This window comes from Asterias rubens, chromosome 1 (assembly GCF_902459465.1).
Source record: "Asterias rubens chromosome 1, eAstRub1.3, whole genome shotgun sequence".
NCBI classification, from domain to species: Eukaryota; Metazoa; Echinodermata; class Asteroidea; order Forcipulatida; family Asteriidae; genus Asterias; species Asterias rubens.
The window spans coordinates 319,043-341,491 of record NC_047062.1 but is presented as its reverse complement, the minus strand read 5'-3'; the positions used below and the strand labels follow the sequence as shown (position 1 = coordinate 341,491).

The 22,449-nt window shown below is 39.2% G+C and overlaps 1 protein-coding gene across 1 annotated transcript in view; it reads right to left on the bottom strand.

Annotated features, from left to right (window-relative positions):
* LOC117296507 overlaps positions 1-22,449 on the bottom strand; it is a 33,603-nt gene that overhangs the window by 7,113 nt on the left and 4,041 nt on the right. Inside the window, exons 2-9 of the mRNA XM_033779479.1 lie at positions 14,685-14,835; positions 9,889-10,025; positions 9,384-9,519; positions 8,927-9,022; positions 6,840-6,970; positions 5,733-5,833; positions 3,421-3,574; positions 1,575-1,679 (exon numbers count right to left, since the gene is read on the bottom strand). Coding sequence (XP_033635370.1) covers positions 1,575-1,679; positions 3,421-3,574; positions 5,733-5,833; positions 6,840-6,970; positions 8,927-9,022; positions 9,384-9,519; positions 9,889-10,025; positions 14,685-14,835 — 1,011 coding nt within the window. The remainder of the gene's footprint in view (positions 1-1,574; positions 1,680-3,420; positions 3,575-5,732; positions 5,834-6,839; positions 6,971-8,926; positions 9,023-9,383; positions 9,520-9,888; positions 10,026-14,684; positions 14,836-22,449) is intronic.

The following is a 22,449-nucleotide window of genomic DNA, read 5'->3' as shown; positions in this document are numbered from 1 at the left end:
GACCAATGGAACTATAAATACAACAAATTACATCTGATACAAGTGAGTTTTGAGAGATTTTTTGAATAAAGGCAAAGAGTTACAATTTCTGATGCGTACTGGGAGGTTGTTCCATATTCGCGGAGCAATAAAGGAGAAAGTCCGGTTGTGAGTAGATGAGAGTGTTCTGATGGTTGGGTGTTCGGTTAGGCGTGTGTTGTCAGAAGCTGATCGCAAGCTTGAGCGTGGCGGTTGGTAGAGAGCAAGGCAAGATGATAAGTAGCCTGGTGCTATTCCTTGAAGACATTTAAACACAGTAACTAAAACTTTGAAAGTTACTCTCTCTTTGACCGGGAGCCAATGTAACTGCTGAAGGCAGGGTGTCGCGTGGTCATATTTCATAGCCTTGCAAATCAGCTTGGCCGCCCAGTTTTGGATGCATTGAAGACGTTGGATGTCTGAAGTGCTAGATCCAAGAAGCAACCCGTTGCCATAGTCTAATCTTGAGAGAATAAGAGCACGGATAATTAGGTGGCATGTGTCGCAGTCCAGAAATTTGCGAATGTGACTTAAGTTTCTGAGTTGATAGTTGAGGCTGGAGCAGAGAGTTGTGATGTTTGAGTGCATGGACATTGACGAATCAAATACAACCCCGAGGTTGTATAAGTTTCCTTTCATTTATTTTACAGTTTTGTTTGCAAAGTTGGGGGTTGATTATCAGAAATTTGTATTGATTTTATGTTAAGAGTAGTATGCATAAAGGTAAATAAAGTACCAACGGGTAGTTGAGTAGTGCCGCGGGAAAAATACTGATTTCAAAGGCAGAATACTGATTTTTAGGCTTCAGAATACTGATTTTCCAAATTGAAGGTTGGCAGCTCTGCATTGGACCCTTTTGGTTCACAGTGATGTCCAAGGCCCACACTTCGTGTATCACAACTTCTATATAAAATAACAAACCTGTGAAAATTTAGGCTCAAACGGTCATCGGAGTCATGTCATGTGAAAACCCACCCTTGTTTTCGCAAGATTCACCGTGCCATGACATGTGTTTAAAATAAATCCGTAATTCTCGATATCAAGAATTGACATTGTTTTACTGTTTTCTCAAAAAGTGAAGCATTTCATGGAATAATATTTCAAGAGAAGTCTTTCACCATTGCCTTCTGTAAACCCTGTAAGTTATTTGTAAATCTGTGAACCTTTTTTTTTTTTTTTCTGTATCGAACAGGTCCAATGGCTTTAAAACCGGCAGGGTCCTTTATCGCATGGCCAAGACCCTGCAAGGTTTTAAACGGCAGTTAAAAAACGAGTCACTACTCTTTTATTTATAAATGGCGTAAGAAAAGTAAGAAACTCTGTAAAAGTTATCCTTTTTCCACCGTCCTTGAGCTCTGTATGTGTGTTGCATTTTAATGACTGAGACTACAGTTTTCAGATATGCTTCGTGCGCGTAGTCTTTGTGCAAGAGGTTCTCGTTTTCCTTTCACACACAGCACGGCCAAGTCATCAACAGCACCCAAAACTGTCTGAGGTATTTATGATTTTTTTTTTTTTATATTAAAAAGTGTTCCAAATGGAAAAAACAGACATACCTCTCCATTTTTATCAAAATCCAGCTTCTCAAATATTTTGTCAGAATCTAAGCCATCTTCTCCAAACAGTAACTTCTTGTGCTCATCACTAAACTTGGATTCTGTCTGCAAGAAGATGAAAATAGGAGACACTGATTACATGAAAATGTTCCTCAAGCTAAACAAGAAGATGAACAAGTCCTAAGGGAACTATCACACCATACAGCAACTTCTTGTGCTCATCACTAAACTTGGATTCTGTCTGCAAGAAGATGAAAATAGGAGACACTGATTACATGAAAATGTTCCTCAAGCTGAACAAGAAGATGAACAAGTCCTAAGGGAACTATCACACCAAACAGCAACTTCTTGTGCTCATCACTAAACTTGGATTCTGTCTGCAAGAAGATGAAAATAGGAGACACTGATTACATGAAAATGTTCCTCAAGCTAAACAAGAAGATGAACAAGTGCTAAGGGAACTATCAATGAATAATTCAGTTACTCAAATTACATAGATTCACCGGAACCAACAATACAGATTACTTGACAAACTGCCTTTGTGAAAGACCAGGCCTCAAATTTCCCGGCGGCCACGACGGCCATGGCCGCTGGTGCCCTGCTTACTGGCCGTGGTGCCCCGAGAAAATCGGACATTTTCGCGGCCAAAAAGGCCGTGCCCTTTTTCTCCGATGGCCGCCGTGCCCTTTTTGAGATCAAAATTTATGTTTTGATACACCACCATCCGTCTGTGTGCACATAAAATCAAACACTTACATGTACATTCTATATTAATACACGCACACAGAGCGCGGTCGGTTGAATGCTCATCACACGGAATTTAAACGGACGGCAGCATATCCATGCAGTGCATGTGTGTGTGCACGATGCAGAACGAACGACAGACGTGCATCCATCATAGACATTGTGTACTCGAAGTTTATACACGGGCCGGATGTACTTGCAACGACCATTTGAGAACAATCGCACTGGTACTCATCTTGCAACACGCGTACCCACGCAAGGTTGTCCATGATGGGTACCAGCTAATCACAATTTCGGTTCCATTCGAGGTTGGGCGTCCGCCTATTCCACTGGTATTGTGCTTGTTCACTGGTACTCGTACATGTTTGTGCACGTGGGCCATGTTACGTAAATCACGCATCATGTACATGTACATGTACATGAAAGGTACATGTACATGTATGGTACATGTACATGTATGTGCGTTGAATAAATCTCCGCTCTGCACACAGTCAAGTGACAGCTCATTGTTTACGTCCGGCCGTCGCAACAAAATCTCCGCTGCACACAGTTAAGTGATAGTTCATTGTTTACGTCTGGCCATCGCAACAAAAAATGGATGCTTACTTTTACTTCCCATTAATCAATAAAATTAAATACATTTAAAAATACTTTTTGTTAAAGGAAAGCAAAAGTAATGAAATGGTTCATTAAAATAGCCTTCATGGACCTGAACAGAAATTGTTTCATGATCTTTATTTTTTATGGCCTTGATGCCCTTTTTGAAATTTTAAGTTGGCCTTGGTGCCCTACCCCATGGCCTTGGTGCCCTTTCAAAATTTGACAAATTCAAGGCCAAAGTGGCCTTGCCCTAAAAATCGGGAAATTTGAGGCCTGAAAGACTCTGCTAAGGTCAAAATGTGAGGTCATTACTACTTTGTAGAATAGTCACTGGGAATGTTTTAATAAGCCACTACCACTCTGACATTTGTAAGCATTTTGCAACATCCATTTGTTTTTTCTCAATAAATGGCATTACAATTTGCAAAAACTCTGATTGCACATTCACCTCTTGAAAACACAAAACTTGAAGGTGATGGGGGTACCATTTAGAATGACTTACACTATCATAAACTCTCTTGAACTCCTCTAAGGAAATACTGCCATCTCCGTCTCTATCTTGAATATTCATTTCAGCCATTAGACTATCCATTGCATCAACAAGGAGGTCATGTTGGGACTCAATCTGAGCAATGTTCATCTTCTTCAATCGCTTCCTTGACAGAGAAAACACAAACATTAAGAATAAGCGTGACAACAAAATGTTTAAAAGAATACAACTCAACCGCCTTGTAGATTATAACAACTTTTTTCACAAAATGTAACATTTTGCAAGCATCTCGTGACAGGCTAGGTTGTACATTGGTCACATGACACAGCATCTTGGGTAGGCAAGGTTGTACATTGGTCATGTGACACAGCATCTTGGGTAGGCAAGGTTGTACATTGGTCATGTGACACAGCATCTTGGGTAGGCAAGGTTGTACATTGGTCATGTGACACAGCATCTTGGGTAGGCAAGGTTGTACATTGGTCATGTGACACAGCATCTTGAGTAGGCAAGGTTCTACATTGGTCATGTGACACAGCATCTTGGGTAGGCAAGGTTGTAAATTGGTCATGTGACACAGCATCTTGGGTAGGCAAGGTTGTACATTGGTCATGTGACACAGCATCTTGGGTAGAAAAGGTTGTACATTGGTCATGTGACACAGCATCTTGGGTAGGCAAGGTTGTACATTGGTCATGTGACACAGCATCTTGGGTAGGCTAGGTTGTACATTGGTCATGTGACACAGCATCTTGGGTAGGCAAGGTTGTACATTGGTCATGTGACACAGCATCTCGTGGTAGGCAAGGTTGTACATTGGTCATGTGACACAGCATCTTGGGTAGAAAAGGTTGTACATTGGTCATGTGACACAGCATCTTGGGTAGGCAAGGTTGTACATTGGTCATGTGACACAGCATCTTGGGTAGGCTAGGTTGTACATTGGTCATGTGACACAGCATCTTGGGTAGGCAAGGTTGTACATTGGTCATGTGACACAGCATCTCGTGGTAGGCAAGGTTGTACATTGGTCATGTGACACAGCATCTTGGGTAGGCTAGGTTGTACATTGGTCATGTGACACAGCATCTTGGGTAGGCTAGGTTGTACATTGGTCATGTGACACAGCATCTTGGGTAGGCAAGGTTGTACACTGGTCATGTGACACAGCATCTTGGGTAGGCAAGTTGTACATTGGTCATGTGACACAGCATTTGGTGGTAGGCAAGGTTGTACATTGGTCATGTGACACAGCATTTGGTGGTAGGCAAGGTTGTACATTGGTCATGTGACACAGCATATTGGGTAGGCAAGGTTGTACATTGGTCATGTGACACAGCATCTTGGGTAGGCAAGGTTGTACATTGGTCATGTGACACAGCATCTCGTGGTAGGCAAGGTTGTACATTGGTCATGTGACACAGCATCTTGGGTAGGCTAGGTTGTACATTGGTCATGTGACACAGCATCTTGGGTAGGCAAGTTGTACATTGGTCATGTGACACAGCATTTGGTGGTAGGCAAGGTTGTACATTGGTCATGTGACACAGCATTTGGTGGTAGGCAAGGTTGTACATTGGTCATGTGACACAGCATTTGGTGGTAGGCCATGTCTTTGGTCATGGGAAGTACTAAATCTCAAACCTGAGTTCTTCAGAGCCAAGACAATATAATTAATAATAAGCTGACACTTATCATACCCTCCACACATATCCACATTGCTCATACTTACAGCACACTACAATAAACCATCAGATCAATCCAATCATCTAAATCAACCAAATCAATAGAAACTCAAATCCTTCACAATTTATACTTAAAGGATTTCGGTGCTTTTTGTAACACAAAACACAATGTCCACAGATTTACATTAAACTTACACCGTTTGAAAATAATGATAGTAGAAAGCTAACCTTAAAATATTAGTTGCTGAGGTGCTGTAGTTTTTGAGAAATGAGTAAAACAGTGTCATGAAAACACGTTTTTAAGTGCTAAAATAATTTTCATCTCATGATCACTGAGACGAAAATTATTTTCATGACGTTGTTTTACTCATTTCTCAAAAACTACAGCATCTCAGTAAGTACTATTTTTCAGGGAAGCTTTCTACTATTATTATTAAGTTTAGTGTAAATCTGTGGACATTGTGTTTTTTGTTCTACAAAAAGTACATAGACCATTTAATGTCAGTCAAGTGCGTATCATAAATTCAGAGAAAAGGAAACCTATATAAATGATTTATACAAATAACAAACAATGTAATGGACAATCTCATTTGTTTGCTGACCAATATAAGACATCAGATTTAAGTATGATTAACTTACTTTGAGAGTTTTGTGGTTGGTACTTTCTGTGAGTAGTCCAGATACTTAGCTGAACGGTCATTCAGAGCATCTTTCATCACTTCTGGCTCAAAGTTGGAATACTGGAGTGGACGTCAAAAGCAAAATAACCACAAAACCTCTTAATGCAATTTACTAGGACTCCTCCTCTTATTATAAAGACCCATTGCATATGATGTCACACTCTCAAAAAGGAGGTACATGTAGATCATTGGACAATAGCTGTTCTCTGTGCACTAAAAGGTGCGCATGACCTCAGTGTACCTCACATTATGCAAGGGGAAGCTATTGATTTCTTACACAAAACAGAACGCCCCTCCGAACTATACACGTAATTTGGGGTGTCAACTCCCTTTTGTGCATGTTTTGACACCCCAAATGACACCCAGGATAGGCACTTGTGAGTACGCTCCACGTATTGCAATACGGAAATAAATGTCCAGTGGAACTGAATTGAATTGAAAGAAGTACCACTTTGGGCTTTTTCATATAACACAATTTTTCATTTTGAAATGATTGTGGTAATGCAATGCTATTGATAACTAAGGGCATAAAAGGGTAGCGACGAGTTCTTCAACGGCCGTTTAAAGCAAGGAGGGTTGGCGGCCGTGTGATAAAGGCCCGAGCTGAAGGCGAGGCCTTTATCGCATGGCAACGACCCTGCAAGGTTTTAATCGGACGTTTAAGAACGAGTCACTACTCTTTTATTCCCATTCATAAATGCCCTTTTGTTCAAAAACGTAAAAAAATACAATTATAGACACTTTTACAATTGAAAATTCGAGGTTTGAAATATTTTTGAAAAAAACTTTGTGAAGAATCTGTTCGGTGTGCTTTGGTTGTGTACGCGCGTGCTTAGATTACGCGCTGTTACTATAGCTATAAATTGCGTTCCTCGTGATAACCTTGCGTGCCCGACACTCAGAAGCCAGCTTGTTATAAACAGCTCTAGCTGGTCATTATCAAAGGTTTAATCACCCCCACGTGACGCGCTCTCCACCAATAGGAGTAGAGAAACTGTCTGGGGTATTTATATGAATGCTAAATCAAATGTACACTAATCAATTTAACATAGAAATGTGGACTTACCAAGAGCATGCCTAGTGTTCTCTCATTCTTGTGGCCAAAGCGTTCTTTCCGATCCCAAAGCTTACGTATATCTCGAAGTGGTTGGATTTTTTTCAGGAACGTGTTCTCTGGTCTCATTGATAAATACCAGCCTGGAGATAACGAGGTCAAATTAAACAGACTGTTTAAAACAAGGCCGTATAACAAGAGGCCCATGTGTAATAGGACCATATTGTTTATTAGGACAAAGGGATGAAAGGAGAGAGGGTCCACACTGTCTTTTGATGACATACTTGTTGCAAATAGACATTACTTTATTATTACCTTTCCCCAAGAATTCTTTTGTGAGGACCAAAGGTCCCCGTAATATTTGTCTTTATTCAACTTGCAAGTTGAAAAAAGACAAATATTACGGGGACCTTTGTTCTAATGTTCTAAGTCCCAATAACAATGTGTATGCTGGAGGCCATTTAGGGGTATTATACACAATGGAACAATGGACCCCATATGAGAACTATTTGTCAATCAGGACCCCACAATTCTTTAGAAAATGGAATAACAGAACAACAATAGCAAGTCCCTATAACTAGATGTTAGAAAGAACATGCGACAATGATGTGGACCAATTTAAACAAAAACAGTGCTGGAGCATGGACTTCTGCCAGGCACAAAATGTACACAGCTCTTTGAAGGGAAATATTGAATCTTGAAAACAAAATAGTGTGATTTGTTGTAAGTTGTAAGTTCCAGTTCAATTCCAGCTTCCACATCTGTTAAGAACCTAGGAGTCTCGCTTGATTGTTCTCAGAATATGTTCTCATCATATTAGCTCTGTATGTAAAACTGTTAATTTCCACATACATGTACGTAATCTATGGCGTATTCGCCGGTTTATTACACAAAGCGCTTGCCATCATGCCGTCAGAAGTCTGGTCTTGTCCCGTCTTGACTATGCCAACTCTCTTTTGGTAGGTGCCCGCGAAATTGACCTCGCTCGACTGCAGCGTCTGCAAAACAAGGCCGCTCGGCTAGTATTTGCGTGTGGCCGTGACCTGCCTTCTGCCGGCCTGCTTGCATCGCTGCATTGGCTCTCTGTTAAAGAATGTATAACCTTCAAAATTTTCACCCTTGTATACAAAATCCTCCTCGCCCAATCTCCATCATATCTGGTTGAACTTGTTCATTCCCACAACTCCAATACTGCTGATACATACAGGCAATGACTCCGCTCATCAGCTGATCAGACCCGGCTTTCCGTTCCTAGAACTAGACGGAAAGCTGGGGATAGCTCATTCTCCATAGCTGCCCCTCGCCAATGGAATGAGCTCCCCGCGGGTCTGAGAGGGGCGATCTCGTTGCCTGTATTCAAAAGCCTTCTCAAGACATTTCTGTTTCCCCACCCATCCTAGTTTATTTGTTTTTCTTTTGTTGTCATAGTCTCATGCAAAGCGCTCTGTTCTCCATAGAGCGCTATATAAATGCTTCATATTATTATTAAATTATTCAGCTATAACTTTTGTTAATAAAATCACCTAAACTTCTTGTTAAAACAGTATAGTGTCAATCAGGAAATTACATGAAGTGTCACGGTTACCAAGAGAGGTTTGCCGTAACACATTGAACACCATGTCAATATCTCTTTTTGAGTAGTAGTGAGTAGTGTTCAAGGTAGCTATTTTTGTTCCTATGTGAAGAATTTGACCTGGTACCAATTGTTATTGAGCTTTTGGGCTTTGTCAACCAACCAGGTCCTCAACAGTTCACAAACATTCTGACATTTTTTTTTTACAAATTCTGCACAACATTTCAAAAAGATAGTTCAAATAATTGAACTTTTGTGATTTATTAAAGATACACACATGCCGCACAAGAAAATAATAAAATCCTGGTTATAATGAGAACGCTGTTGTTTTCTTTTTTCAAGGCTTTTTGATCCCCATGTTTTTCAAGAGATCTTTCTCTTTCTAACCAAGCTGTAAGCTGGGCTATGGATGGCATGAACATGGACAAAGAGGGACCTTGTTATTGACAAGGTTGCAGGATTCAGGTTGACAATGGCACTAGGAAAGGGTGAATAGGATTGATTAAATTAAACATGGAATACAAACCATCAAATGCATGAATGGGATAGTTGACTAGTAGTCCACCATCGATGTAATGATCTGGGAAGGAACTTAATGTGTTCTTAACTGTACAGAAAACACCTGAAACAAATAAGAAGTAAGAAAACAGATTACATTTCAAATTGAAGTACTACCTGACTACAGAATAACTTTTTTTACTTTTCTGAACCATGGAGATTTCTACCTCCATGTGTGAACCAGGTATGGCAGACGTGATAGGAGTGTACTGTTTGGTTTGGGTGTATACACATGGTTTTACCCCAACCTTATAGTGTTATAGCATTGTGTTCGCCATATTTCAAAAAGGCTTGTAGATTAACTTCTTAGCATTATGGACAAGGTCTCCAAGTCATGATTTTTATATCAATTAAAGGTCAGGTCACCTACATGCCCTACCATAAACCTTTCCAAATGGACCTACATCAATGTGACCAACACCTACCTGGGATAGAGCCTGACATACGCATAGCCATCCTGACAGGCAGATCTGGGGTAGTCTTGACATGACAGTAATAACAATCCAGAAAGTTCACATTGGTGACACAGATACACAGCTCTTTCCCAAACAGCTTATATACCTGAAGGATAACAAATACAAGTAGAAGATCAAAGTTATAAACTTGGTGAAGTCAGTACCTGATTTCTTACCTACAAAGGGTCTTTTAAAGTATAATACTGCAATGTAGAAAAAATGAGTCCCTCAAACCTTAGTCCATGTTGTGTGCAAATCAAAATGAACACATCATTAAAGTAAACAAAATCACTGCCAAAGATGAGCATAGTGAGCACAATATGCCAATAGCGCAGGATTAATTTGCGAATATTGACAACAGTGCAGGAATGGTTTGCGCAATTTGACGATAGGGCAGGATTGGTGTGGTGTTCGGACAATATTCTACCCTGTGGAGAACCCTGCACACCAGTCAAATGACGTAGCAAATTTTTACCTCTTCAAATGTGCTGTCTGGGTTTCCAGTCTTCTTTTGTATCATCTTACCAAACCAAGAATACAACTTGTTACCAGGATGCCAACCAAACCGTTTTAAGAAGTTTGGTAAGACACTCAGGACACCAAATCTAGCATCTATAGAGAAACAACAAATACAAAACCAATATTGATCACAACTAATGTTGCTTCTCCTTCCTGCACACAATCAAAATTAAAACTCAAAGTTGTTTGTTAGGTTTTTCTGACTTTTCATGCACACGTATAGGTCATGTGACTTGTAACATCACCTTTACTAACGAGCAATAGATCCAGGGTCAAGCAGGCATCTCATAGGATCTTAGCTTTATGTGGAACTTATGGATTAAAATAATGGATTAAAAAAATGGTTCATAATCAATTTTGTTTTTTGCTAGCTATTAATCTTAAAATATAAATGGTCACTTCATATATACACTGCATTTCATTGGAGCAAGCTACATGCATGCCTCTTACAAAATGTATCTTGGTAAAGAACAATGAGCTTCCTTGGAACCTGATACTTTCACATGGTTTCAGCTGCAATATTAATTTCCTTTCCTATTATTACATATGTATGTATTTTGGTGATGTGCCTTTACTAGCAGGATATCCTGTATTCTATCTAGATCCTCTGCCAGGATCCATTCTGGTATAATATGTGACTTTATCTACAAACAGACACTGTGAGTTTATCTACAAGCAGACACTGTGAGTAACTGCTAGTTTTGTTTCATTCTTATTAGCAGCATTGACAGAACGGAAATGTGATATCCTGTATTCTATCTAGATCCTCTGCCAGAATCCATTCTGGTATAATAATATGTGACTTTATCTACAAACAGACACTGTGAGTTTATCTACAAGCAGACACTGTGAGTAACTGCTGGTTTTGTTTCATTCTTATTAGCAGCATTGACAGAACGGAAATGTGATACGAAGAGACTAATGATTGACATAAAAAAAAAAAATGGTCTACAACTAACACATTCAAATTTCATAAACATCCTAAACTTCATATTAATTATTTACAAGTTTGTTGAGAATGGTTTTCTAATTGTTTATGTTTTTCTTATTTTGGACCAAAATCATTGATTAATTTATAGAATATTGAAACAATGTCCGTATAATATAATCCTCAATGAATATTGAAACAATGTCCGTAAAATATAATCCTCAATGAATATTGAAACAATGTCCGTATAATATAATCCTCAATGAATATTGAAACAATGTCCGTAAAATATAATCCTCAATGAATATTGAAACAATGTCCGTATAATATAATCCTCAATGAATATTGAAACAATGTCCGTATAATATAATCCTCAATGAATATTGAAACAATGTCCGTATAATATAATCCTCAATGAATATTGAAACAATGTCCGTATAATATAATCCTCAATGAATATTGAAACAATGTCCGTATAATATAATCCTCAATGAATATTGAAACAATGTCCGTATAATATAATCCTCAATGAATATTGAAACAATGTCCGTATAATATAATCCTCAATGAATATTGAAACAATGTCCGTATAATATAATCCTCAATGAATATTGAAACAATGTCCGTATAATATAATCCTCAATGAATATTGAAACAATGTCCGTATAATATAATCCTCAATGAATATTGAAACAATGTCCGTATAATATAATCCTCAATGAATATTGAAACAATGTCCGTATAATATAATCCTCAATGAATATTGAAACAATGTCCGTATAATATAATCCTCAATTAATATTGAAACAATGTCCGTATAATATAATCCTCAATGAATATTGAAACAATGTCCGTATAATATAATCCTCAATGAATATTGAAACAATGTCTGTATAATATAATCCTCAATGAATATTGAAACAATGTCCGTATAATATAATCCTCAATGAATATTGAAACAATGTCCGTATAATATAATCCTCAATGAATATTGAAACAATGTCCGTATAATATAATCCTCAATGAATATTGAAACAATGTCCGTATAATATAATCCTCAATGAATATTGAAACAATGTCCGTATAATATAATCCTCAATGAATATTGAAACAATGTCCGTATAATATAATCCTCAATGAATATTGAAACAATGTCCGTATAATATAATCCTCAATGAATATTGAAACAATGTCCGTATAATATAATCCTCAATGAATATTGAAACAATGTCCGTATAATATAATCCTCAATGAATATTGAAACAATGTCCGTATAATATAATCCTCAATGAATATTGAAACAATGTCCGAATAATATAATCCTCAATGAATATTGAAACAATGTCCGTATAATATAATCCTCAATGAATATTGAAACAATGTCCGTATAATATAATCCTCAATGAATATTGAAACAATGTCCGTATAATATAATCCTCAATGATTTGTATCACACTTTAAAGCCACTAAAATATTTCCTGAGTTTTGATAAGCCCACAGAATCTACAGTCATTAATTTGATTGTGGTTTGCCATTTTGGTTTATAGAAATTATCTGCCTAGATGGCTTCTAAACAGGGAATTAATTTATCTACTTTCATACCTTGGAACAAAGTCCAAGACCAACAGTTGTGTTGAACCCAGAATGAACTCAGTTGAAATGAACCGGAACAGGTTGTGGCTTGCATCCTGCCACTTCTGAAAAAGCAACATTTGGACCCAGAGTGTTTGTCAAATTATCGTCCTATCTCTAACTTGAGATTCATCTCCAAATTGATTGAGCGTGCTGTTGTTAGTCAACTTCATGACTATCTCCATGAAAATAACCTCCATGCTAAAATGCAGTCTGCTTATCGTCCTTTCCACAGTAGTGAGACTGCTCTTGTTCGTGTGCAGGACGAAATCTTACGTGCACTGGACAACCATAAGGAAGCAATCCTCGTGCTGCATTTGACACTATCAACCATGAGCATCTCATCCAACGTTTATCTTCACAATATGGAATTACTGGAACTGCCCTTAACTGGTTCTCTTCTTATCTGAACAACAGAACCCAGCATGTTCTCATCAACAATGTTAAATCAGATCGCCATCATCTCTGGTGTGGTGTTCCACAAGGTTCTGTAGCTGGGCCACTTGAATTTATATTGTTCAGTGCACCCTTGCAAGACCTCATTGCTGCCCATGGTATTTCTAGTGTTGCTTACGCTGACGACACCCAGCTTTACATTACATTTGATCCAGCTGATCGCGCTTCTGCCATTGCAAAAGTTGAAGTGTGCATTCAAATCTTGGGCGTTGTCAAATAAACTTGCTTTGAATGACTCCAAAACTGAGATTTTATTTTTGAGATCTCGTTTCGCAAAAAAGATTTCGCTGCCAACAATACAAATTGCCCAGTCTGTCATTGAACCATCTGAATTTGCCCGTAACCTTGGTGTTAATTATGGATTCATCATTGTGCATGAGTAGACATTGTGATAATGTTTGCAAAGGAGCTCTCATGGCTATTAGGAAAATATCACAAATTCGCCGCTACCTGGATGAAGCAACTACTCTTCGTCTTGTTCATGCCTTCGTCACTACTAGACTTGATTCCTGCAATTCACTTCTGTATGGACTCCCCGATAAAGATCTTGCTAAAATTCAACGTGTACAGAACACTGCTGCTCGCCTCGTTTCTTGTCTGCCTCGTTCTCACCATATTACACCTGTACTAATGCAATTGCATTGGCTCCCAGTTAAGTTTCGAACAGTTTACAAAATTCTTCTGTTAACTGTCAAGGCTCAAACATGTCAATCTCCTGCTTATTTATCTGAACATCATTATTCCCCTACTCGGACTTTACGATCATCTCAACGGTCATTGCTTTCTGCTACTAGAGCTTCTTCAGTTTTTATGGCCACAGATCTTTTTCTTACGCCGCACCGTTTCTTTGGAATAGTTTTCCTGTGCATATTCGCCAAGCTAATACTTTACAATGTTTTAAGTCCTTGTTGAAAACTCATTTGTTTAAAGCTTCTTTTTTGTAATTTGCCTATTTGTATCTTGTATCTTTCTCTAATTGTTTATTTAATTGTTTCTTTAATGCGCTTAGAGGCTTTTGCATTAGGTGCTTTACAAATGTCTTATTATTATTATGTCTTATTATTATTTGTGTCATTCACAGGAAAATTACGGCATATAATTATAAGAATGACATCACTCTAACTGTTTAAGAGATTTCGTTGCTAGCTTTATAATAATGACAGTAAAAGAATGCTACATCAGAGTCAGAGATCTTATTTGTATGTTATCAATTTAATTTCTATGTATTACATCCTGTAGCTCATTTAATCTGTTATATAATAGCAGTATGTATTGGAGCTTGTTTTATTGATGTATGTTGTTGCTGATAATTGTTGTTGAATAAACGGAGTAATATAACTCCACATCAAGAAAGAAAAAAGAAAAAAAATGCAACATCAGAGTCAGAGATCCTATTATGCTAGAATCTGTTAGGCCAATGTCTCTTTCTTCATAAATAAATCAGTTTATTTCTTCAAACAATGTGTATTCAAAGCTAGGAATAAATGCCACTTTGGGATTAAAATTAAAAAAGGGGCTACATTTCCAGATTTTAAAAATAACAAATCAGAAAATGACAAATGACGGACAAATTGTATGAACTTATGGAATTTTTGATGGTTCAATGTTTGACTGTTTGAAGAGCTTTCAATTTTGTGTTAAACGGCTAATATTTTATGTTTAATGAGGCAGCTTATATTGGCTGAAATTACCAGGAACCGACACTAGGTACCACACCTACATAATTCTAATCTTACCAAGAAAGATCTTTTCAAGATCTGGTTGTTTCAAGAAAGCCTCCAAATCATAAGAGTTGTATCCCACTGCTAAGAGACCAGCTGTCATTGCTCCTGCACTGGTACCAGCTATTCTCTTAACTTGGTCCCATACTCCAATCTCTTCAAGTACCTATAACATGTAAAACAAAGCCATGGGTCAATATTTCAAGATTTAGAAGCAACTGGGATCCAGTACGTCATGTCCAGACACATGCTGTGGGATGTGACTTTTGTATATTTTTTGTTGTCACATATACGTCTTGTGATGATTAGGTGAACATTAAGCTTCCATGAACTATGAGACATCAGAGATTAAAGTAATGCAATTGTTTTTTTAATTTTGTCACATCGCCTTTTTCCACCACCAAAAACATTTGGTAGAATGATTACCGTGCAGACAGCCCTTGCTTGCATCACATGGTTTTATGTGCTGGATGCATGGAGTCATGACAATGATGTCCTAGTTTCATGTAGTTTGGTTGTCATACATTGTACTACTACTAAATATTACAACTTGCTTCAGTTTGCAAGGGCTTTTATTTCAAAACATACATGTAGTTCAATTAGATTCAATTCAATTTCAATTCATCAACATTTGTTGATGAATTGATGAAATAGATACATAGTTGAAATGTATTCAAACAGTTGAGGTCAACTTACAAGGTCTATTAACAGGTGATACTAAAACATGCACTCGCCACTGCGCTGCTTCATTCCCACTCAAATGACATCAGCAATAATGACAGCAGCAATAATGCACAAAATGACTGGTTCTTGAAACAGACAGTACAAGGGCTCATCTACCACATGTAGATGCGTGGAGTAGTCTTTAATATATTTTTAGACCTTATAAATAACTTTAAAAAATAAAAATAAATCAGAAAACAGAAAAAGTAGAAGGCATTACTTTTTGTACAAACACATCAGGTGTCATCTCCCACCGGCGATGTGTTTATATTGTTGTTTGTAATTTATACGTTTCTCTTACGTTTATCAGTTTATCCTTGTTTGCATAAAGTCAAGGTTCAGTGGCCACAGCTAATCGCCTGCGGGCATTTAAGGAATTTCGCCTAAGGTGTGGCAAACCCCTATTTTTGTATACATACACCTGGGTGCCTGTATTTCCAAGTCATTTCTGTTCCTGATTCCGTTGTGTTGTGTTCGAGTTTATTTTAGTTCTTCTCAGACACGTAATTTTCCGTAGCCATCTCCCGTAAGTAGCCTTTTTCTGTTTACAACTGTTATTTCTAGCATTCATCTTCCTTATGTATAAATATCTTTATTTTAACCTTCGCAGTCAAAACTTCCCTTATGTTAGCATTTTCCTGTTCGGCATATTTAGCAAGTTGCCGTTTTCTTATAGTTTTTTATCGCCGTTTGAGCCAACTCACTCGGTCCCCCTTTTTTACGGCTTATGGTCTCTGGATTTAATTTCTCGTGTAATTCATTTTCTTGCTGCTTCATTCAGTATTTATTCTATTGCTTGGGATTATATTGTAGTGTACAAGTCCCCCGTTGTTTCCTGTATATTTTGGCTATTTAACGTTTATATCAGAATACCTCAGAATGCCCCCGTTTGTTTCCTATATATTTATCGTTGGTTTATGTAATGTTTGTATCAGAATACCAGTGAACGCCCCCAGAATACCGCAGAACATTTACCATGTGCACGGACGTAGTTTCTGAGTTTCTCCCGGCAATGATGTGAGTTTATTATATGTATTAGTTATTTCACTGTTGTAATTTAACGCTGGATTTGTCTTTGTAGTGTCTTATATTCAAGTTTCACTTTGCATCAGCCCTCGGTCGTTGCTTGGTTTATTGCTGTATCTCGTTCTGCATTTAAAGTTGTTTTTGTTAGTCTGATATGGTTCACCTTTGTCCCCATTCCCTTAATTGTTTATAATGTGCTTTCTTTTCGTGTCATTTAGTAAGCTATTTATGTATTTGTTATTTATAGTTTCACCTGCGTAATGTTATACACTGAGTGCAAATAAATGGGAAAAGCTCATCTAAAGGTCTCCGCCGTCTCCAATTTGTACCGTGCATGTGACAGTGAAAATCCGAGCCGTAAAACCGTCACCCTCTCATCCATCGTCGTCAACCGAAGTCGCCCTCCTGCCCCCGGCCATCAACAACTGCTATCGTGGTCACCAGCACAGTTTCGGCGCCATCGTCGACATCACCGGCGGTTAGTCGCCCAACTATGGCGCACCTGAAGACGGCGAGGACGACAGCCAAGAGGGCGGTAACTAAAGAAATTAATTTAATTAAGCAATGTATAGCCGAAGATGACACTGATGGTATTGACGACGACATTGTCAAACTTAAAGAGTTATTCAGAAAGTTTAAATCGGCCCACGATGCCTACCATGAGAAATTCACTCAAGATGAAGATATAGATGAAAGTGAGGCTTATTTTTATGATGAACAGAAGGAGTATATCTCTTCGTTGAATTCATTTAAAGTGTATTGTAAATCCACACAGGTTAAAACTGAAATTACTGCCGATGACTCAGATTTATCTCGTAATGAATTATTGCGTTTGCTTAATCTCCCTAGAGTAGAGTTAGAGAATTTTAGTGGTAATCCATTGCATTTCCATCAGTTCATTAGGGCATTTGATGTTAATGTAGACAAAATATGTCAAGACTCCGACCTTAAGTTGTCCCGGCTCATGCAATACACTTCAGGCCCCGCCAAGGAGGCGATTAGAGGTTGCCAGTTAATAGGAGGCGAAACTGGATATTATCAGGCTCGTTCAATATTATTTAGTCGTTTTGGTAACCCTCATTTGGTTACGGAGCGTCTTGTACGAGATTTGAAATCGGGTAGACCAGTTAGATCCCCCCAAGATATTCAACAATTTGCTGATGATATGAGTAATGCTCTTCTTGTTCTCAATCAGTTGGAGACTTTACAAGAAGTTAACACTCAGTCAGTCATATTAGAAATAATCAGTAGATTCCCGAATTACATTCAGTCGAGGTGGAGAAAGTTGGTGTTCAAATCTAAGCACAACAGTGGTAATTATCCTGTATTTAAAGAGCTTGTTCAATTCATAGACTTGGTTGCCACAGAAGTGAACGACCCAGTGTATGGCATTAGTCAACCCAAGCAGGCAGATAGCGCGAGAAGTCAGTACAAGGCTTCTTCCTCTAACTTTTCCACATCTTTATCTGGGTACGATTCGGGAATGGGTACACAGCCAAGTGAGCAAGATGATCAAGTTAAGAATTTTGCTTATGCTAAACCTGAACAGCCATGTGTGTTATGTAGTCAGAGACACCGTTTGTGGAATTGTGGAAAGTTCAAACAGATGAATCCTAGAGATAGATTGCAGGTTGTAATTAATCATAAGTTATGTCATAATTGCCTCCTCCCATTTCATAATACTGATAATTGTGGTAAGCGATCTGTGTGTGGAGTTAGTGGGTGTGGTCAGAAACACACAATGTACATCCATCATGGTTATGACATGCCTAGTAGTAATGTAAAGGTATCTAAGGCCGGTGTATTTACTGATAAGGCAACTTACATGCCCATAGTTCAGGTCATAGCAGACAGACAGCGTAAAGTATTTGCCTTATTAGATAGTGGATCGAGTAATACGTTTTGTTCCCGTGCCTTAGTAAGACAGCTAGGAATTACAGGTAAAACTCTGAACGTTGATCTTAGTACTTTAAATAAGTCCGGTGTACAGCAGTGTGAGGTTGTTAGCAGGCGAGAGCCTAGACTTAGCCGTAGTGTATGTAGTTGATGAAATACCTGTCAGGAACGCAGGCATTGACGTTTCATCGCATGCCCATCTTCATGGGATTGATTTAAAGTCAGCTTATCAGTGTAGTAACTTATCAGTTGATTTGCTTATTGGTCAAGATAACGCCGAGGCGCTTGTTCCCTTAGATGTGAGACGAGGTAGATCAGGACAGCCCTTCGCCATCCGTACTCTGTTTGGATGGTGTTTAAACGGACAGTCCCCGGTTAATGTGCCTAGTCGTAAAGTTATTTGTAATTTTGTGTCTAGTTCATCAGTAGATGATGATGTGTCCCGTCTGTGGAAAATTGAGAATGAAGGTTTAGAACAGTTGTCGTGGTCTCCTGATGATAAACTAGTCATGGCTTTGTGGGACCGTGAGTGTAGGAAGGTTAGTGGTCATTATGAGCTCCCTATCCCATGGAAAGATAGATCAGAACCTCTTCCCAACAACTTTGTCGTTGCTAAGTCCAGGTTAGAGTCCTTGCGTAGAAGACTTATTAATGACAATCTTTATGATAAATATGATGCAGAGATAAGTAAACTCATGGATAACAGGTATGCTGAGAGGGTTCCAGACAGCGAGTTGTTTAGTCCTGAGAGAATTTGGTATCTCCCTCACCATGCTGTAGTGTCAGACAAGAAACCAGATAAGCTCAGGGTTGTATTTGATTGTGCTAGTAAGTTCAAGGGTAGATCGCTGAATGAACGTTGTTTACAAGGCCCAGATTTAATTAATAAACTCCTCCCTGTCTTATTGAGATTCCGTCAGCATAGCATTGCGATTCAGGCAGACATCGAGGCCATGTACAACCAAGTCAGCATTCCAGTGAAGGACAGAGATGCTCTGCGGTTCCTGTGGTACGTTGATGGTCAACTGAAGTGCTGTCGAATGACGTCACATCTGTTTGGTGGGGTATGGTGCGCATCAAGCTCGACATACGCGCTACGGCGGACTATTCTTGATGCCCCCGGTGTGGATCCCCTGGTCAAGAATACGGTAGATAAGTCTTTTTATGTTGACGATTGTCTAAGTTCGGTCAACTCTAGATGTCACGCCAAAACCATCATCACTGAAACCCCAAAGATCCTGGCCAGAGGGGGGTTTAATCTGACGAAATTTGTTGTTAATAAAGAGGAGCTTTTGACCGAGGTATCAGTAGAATGTAGGGCTAAGGAAGTGCGCGAGTTGGGCATTCAGTCTGAAGGTAGAGTGTTGGGAATAAAATGGCGAATCTCTCCTGACGAATTCTTCTTCGATGTACAGCATATCCAGAGCGACTCGATGACCAAAAGGAAGATGCTCAGCATAGTCTCATCTATTTTCGACCCACTCGGGTTGTTGGGTCCAGCAGTGCTTGCAGGGAAGCTGCTCTTTCAAGAGGCGACTGCTCGTAAGTTGTCTTGGGACGAGAGATTACCATCAGACCTTGAGAAGGATTGGAATGGCTGGGTGCAATCTTTGTATTCCGTGAGACAGTTGAGGATCCCTCGTTGCATTAAACCATGCGAATTAGATGACGCCGTGCTTGAACTTCATCATTTTGCTGATGCTAGTTCACAGGGTTATGGTTGTTGTAGTTATATTCGCTGCATAAATAGATTGGGTATGGTCCATGTTCAGCTGATAATGAGTAAGAATAAAGTCGCCCCGCTCAAGTTATGTACCATTCCACGCTTAGAACTTCAAGCAGCGGTTTTGGCAGTTAAAGTTGACGCTTTGTTGAGTCGTGAGTTGGATCTTAAATTCAGTCAGTCGTATTTTTGGACAGATTCAGAAATTGTGCTTAAATATATCCAGAACGATAGTAGAAGATTTAATGTCTTTGTAGGTAACAGAGTTAGCCTAATTAGAGAGCTCAGCGATCCCAAACAGTGGTTCTACGTCGAGACTAAGGTCAATCCTGCAGATTTAGTCACCAGAGCTTCGTCTCTTTTCAGATGGGATGCAGAGTTATGGTGGAATGGTCCGCAGAAGTTGCATCAGTACAAGAGTGATTGGGTTTCCCCTCAAAATAGGCCAGCCATCTTGTCGGGTGATGATCCAGAGGTGAAGAAAATTCAATCTGTCATTGTGTGCGAGGCAGTCGTCGGTGAAGCCCCTCCAGTAAGGTATAGGGATGATGGTGTATTAGATGATCCACTGTGTGTCATAATGCACCATTACTCGTCATGGTACAAAATGAAGAGGGCTCTGGCTTGGTGGTTGATGTTTAGTAAGGTCCTTAGAGGGCGTAAGCCTACAAGTAGGTTGTCAGTGCAAGAAGTTAGAGAAGCTGAGATTATTCTTCTTCGTAAGAGCCAACAGCTAACTTTTGGGTCAGAGTTGGAGAGATTGAAGCAAGGAAAGGTCGTCAAAACGTCCAGTAAAATCAGAACGCTCAATCCAGTTTTGGATAATCATGGTTTATTGTGTGTAGGTGGTAGGTTGAAGGAATGTGACATCACGGGTAAACATCCCTGCATAATCTCGGGAAGACATGTCATTTCTGGTGCCATTGTGAAGGATGTTCATGGTGTCGCCCACGTCGGAGTTGAATGGGTCTTGGGTATCATCAGAAAGCATTTCTGGGTAGTAAGAGCAAGACCCCTTGTCAAGAAGATGATTAGGGCATGCGTCACATGCAAACGTCTTTACTCCAAACCCTGCGTACAACTTATGGCTAACCTCTCTATAGAGCGTATTGAGGCGAACAAACCGCCATTTTCTAACATTGGCATTGATGTATTTGGTCCATTTCACGTTAAGTATGGTAGATCAGAAATTAAACGGTATGGCTGCCTCTTCACCTGTTTGATTACTAGGGCTGTTCACGTGGAGAAGTTGGATTCATTAGACACAGATTCCTTTCTAAATGGGTTCAGGCGTTTCGTCGCACGTAGGGGTTATCCAGAGGTAGTATTTTCTGATAATGGTACTAATTTAGTAGGAGGAGAGTCCGAACTAAGGAAGAGTAATGAAAGTATCTCTCGTAAATGTGTAGACGCTTATGCTGTTAAAGAAAATATAGTGTGGCACTTCAACCCTCCTACTGCATCCCACATGGGGGGAGCTTGGGAGCGCTTGATTGCTGTGATTAAGAGAGTTATGGTAGCTATCCTCCCCAGAGCAGTCAGACTTACAGATGAAATCTTGGAAACTCTGTTTTGTGAAATAGAATGCATTGTCAATGGGCGTCCATTGACCAAGCTCAGTGACGACCCATGTGACCCCGCCCCACTTACACCTAATCATTTGTTACTTTTGAGGCATGGTGCTAGTATACCACCGGGAAAGTTTGGCTCTGCGGATGCCCTTCGCAGGCGCTGGAAACATGTGCAGCATCTTGCTGACCAATTTTGGCGTAAATGGCTCAAACTCTATTTACCAGAGCTGCAGAGGCGTTCCAAGTGGTTTGATGTAACAAACAATTTGGCTATTGGTGATCTGGTAATGCTCATGGACGAAATGACTCCGAGGAGTCTGTGGCCTTTAGCATTGGTCAGCGGTGTCACTAGTGGTAGGGACGGCTTGATTAGATCAGTTAAAGTCAAAACCCGTACTTCAGAGTTTGTACGTCCAATAAGCAAGTTAGTCTTGTTGGAATCCGCTAATGAACTTCCCTCTGGTGATTAATTATTCTTGTTTATAATTACAGTATTGTTCAATCCCGTCTCCGGCTTTTGCTATAGACATTTTTTCTTATTGTTCTGGTTACGATTACTCAAAATTTTGCTATTTTGATTATCTGTTATGGAGTTTACGAGTATGGTATCGTGCCTTTAGCACTAATATTTATGGGTGTATTTGAGGTCGCGCAAGCGGTCCTTCGATTAGAATTGTTTGGTATTAATATTTAGAATGTAATTCATTAATTAGGGGGGAGTGTCATCTCCCACCGGCGATGTGTTTATATTGTTGTTTGTAATTTATACGTTTCTCTTACGTTTATCAGTTTATCCTTGTTTGCATAAAGTCAAGGTTCAGTGGCCACAGCCAATCGCCTG